This window comes from Diachasma alloeum, unplaced genomic scaffold (assembly GCF_001412515.2).
Source record: "Diachasma alloeum isolate Michigan unplaced genomic scaffold, Dall2.0 Dall_scaffold_00292, whole genome shotgun sequence".
Classification (NCBI taxonomy): domain Eukaryota; kingdom Metazoa; phylum Arthropoda; class Insecta; order Hymenoptera; family Braconidae; genus Diachasma; species Diachasma alloeum.
In genome coordinates, this window is record NW_021680431.1 from 446895 (window position 1) to 449718 (window position 2824).

A 2824-nucleotide genomic window follows, 5' to 3' on the forward strand; every position below is an offset into this window, starting at 1 on the left:
ATTCCCACATGTTCGTTACACCCCCCTCCTTTGACTGTCCTTATCCGGGTGTGCCTTGCTCTCGATGGACCTGTGGCTGGGTAGATGATGGGGGCGTCCTTCTCTGCTCGTTCCTGGACTGTTGAGGGTACTCGAACCCACACCCTGAGGTAGTGGGTCAGAAAACAAACTCTCAAAAATATGAGGACTTAATAACTGTATATTTCAGACATTGTCTCCTCTCCACTCTTATCAGGTTGAGTGGGATTTATATTACATTATGTACACAAAAATATAAAAGTTTCTCTGGAGTGACGAGTTGTTCCCGTACTCGCTCTCCACCGTACCTGACGGGGGTTATCTTAAAACTAAATACTAAATATTTGTGAGTATTATCACAGAGCCAAACAAAAAAAAGACACAAAACGATTTCGGGCCCTGAAGCTGGCCCTTCGAGAAAAAAAATGATATAAACAAAAGAAATGAGTCTGGTATCTTTGGGAGGACTTTTTTGACGGTCTGCCGTCCTAATATAATAACAACAAAAAATTTATTTTGGCTTTTATCGTGCCATAAAAAACTTCGGCTTTTCTTGGCCTTTTTGTCCTTGGACTTCAGGTTTCTTGGGAACGGCAACTGACTCAGTGTAAGACTGGAGTCGTCGATTACCACAGCTTAAGAACGGAGAGGATACCTGGTGCCCCAGACTTTGGCAGGGGGTTCTCCTGGAGGCCGAGAAGGCTGCTGTGCTGGGGCCTGTTGGGCGGCTGCCTGTTGCTGCAGACTAACGAGCTACTGGAGGAGGGACATCATCTCCGATGTGACGGCCGGCATGGTTTGGCTCGGTGTTGAAGGCAGCGGGGTAGCTGTTGGTGGTGCCGATGGAGGCACGTATGAGTGCGAGGCCCACACTGATGAAGTTGGGGCTTGAGGAGCTGCAGCCGTGTAGTACCCCTGTTGAGGATTCGTGGTTGTAGCCCAGGGATTGACGGTGGCGGTTGGCGGGCTGGGTGCCTCTGGTGTCCAAAAGAACCTGAGATCTGAGTTGGGGGCTGGTTGCACCCTCTGATACTCTCCTGTGGACGGGGTAGACTGCTCAGCTCGAGTGGTGGTAGGGACGGACGGCTGTGTGGCTGGCACTGAATTGGTCTGGCTTCTGCCCTGCTGATGGCGCGTTCTCTCTGCGCTGTGGGGCCCGGCTCGTGACCGGCCCGATTTCTGATCCCCTTGTTTTGGAGGAGTTCCCTTGGCGGTGCGCTGAGCTTGCCCAGTAGGAGTCCTGAAGATTTTTGGGCTGACCGAGTTTTCGCCTGCATGGAGAGTGGAGCGACCACCCGCTGGGTACTCGACGAGGCCGTGCGTGGGACAAATGTTTGTGTGCATCAAGCGGAACGGGCATTGTCCGCAAAAGGGGTCCCCTGTGGGCTGCGGGCAGTGGGGGAACGCGTGACCACGCTCGTGGCAGTCAAAGCACCATGGCTTGATGCGTCGTCGTTTACCCCCAGTCGGAGCTCCCTACGGTAGTTGACCTCTTTTGAAGCCTACGGGGTCGGGGNCCCTTAATCTCAATTAGGAGGGGTGAGGTGAATTTTTAATTACCGGGAGTCACTGTGCGCCGCAAAACAATTATTTTTCATACTGCGCTGTGATTTCCATGACAACTTCTTCCATTTTTTACAGAGATTAAGGGATGAAAGAGNAGGATTGACTAAAGTAGAGGCTCAGATCTCGGGGTTGGAGTGACCCCAAGCCAAAAAGAGTTCGACCGCAACGGAGGGATGGCGCCACGGTCGAATCTGGCGGCTGGGCGAACTGCCTGTACGGGTAACTCGGCAGCAGTGTTACCAGATCGTGACGTCACCCCATTTAAAATTGTACAAGTTTTGGCTATAAATCGCCAAAATCTGGCAACCTTGCTCGGCAGTAGCAGTCCCGCTGTCACAGGGATAGTTTCGGAGGGGAACTTATGCCCTCCTCGTCTTCAACATGTTCTTAATGTTTTTCAGGAGACTCATTTGCTGGCTAATGAATATTAAGGAATGAAACACAGAGGGTGTGATGGAGAATTAAATTCCCCATCAATCGATCCCCGTTGCATCCCTAAATTTCTGTAACAAAAAAATACAAACTACGGCAAAGTCATGGGCCAGTGAGGAAAATAATTTTCTTTTCGGCGCACAGTGCCTTTTCACCATTCGCCCACGATTTAAAAATTTGTCTCTCCCCTCCTGATTTAGATTAAAGGATGAAAAAAGAGTAGTTCGATGGAGCATTGAATTCCCCATCAATCGATCGTCGTTGCATCCCTTAATCTCCGTAACAAAAAAATACAAACTACGACAAAAGTCATGGGCCAGTGAGAAAAATTGCAGTTTCGCGGCGCAGTGACTCCCGGTAATTAAAAATTCACCTCTCCCCTCCTAATTGAGATTACGGGATGAAAAAAGGGCAGTTCGACGGAGAATTAAATTCTCCATTAATTAACTCTCTTTCATCCGTTAATCTTGGTAACAAAAAAAAACTGCCATGAAAGTCAGGGGCCAGTAAGAAAAATAATTGTTTCGCGGCGCACAGTGACTTTTCACCATTTTTCACGCCCGCCAATTGAAAATTCACTTCTCCCCTCCTAATTGAGATTAAGGGATGAAAAGGGGCAGTTCAACGGAGAATTAAATTCTCCATTAATTAACCCTCTCTCATCCCTTAATCTCAATTAGGAGGGGAGAAGTGAATTTTCAATTGGCGGGCGTGAAAAATGGTGAAAAGTCACTGTGCGCCGCGAAACAATTATTTTTCTTACTGGCCCCTGACTTTCATGGCAGTTGTTAATTTTTTGTTACAAAGA

General features: G+C 48.5%; 1 protein-coding gene across 1 annotated transcript; it reads right to left on the minus strand.

Moving 5' to 3' along the window:
- Positions 1-771: 771 nt before the first annotated feature.
- On the minus strand, positions 772-1362 carry LOC107039115 (mucin-7-like). Its single transcript, XM_015258583.1, has one exon. The coding sequence runs from the start codon at positions 1360-1362 to the stop codon at positions 772-774; it is 591 nt and encodes a 196-aa protein (XP_015114069.1).
- Between the last annotated feature and the right edge of the window lie 1462 nt (positions 1363-2824).

What these genes read in the sequence shown, in the direction of transcription:
- LOC107039115 (XM_015258583.1), bottom strand. Translation starts at nt 1,362, where the DNA reads ATGCACACAAACATTTGTCCCACGCACGGCCTCGTCGAGTACCCAGCG.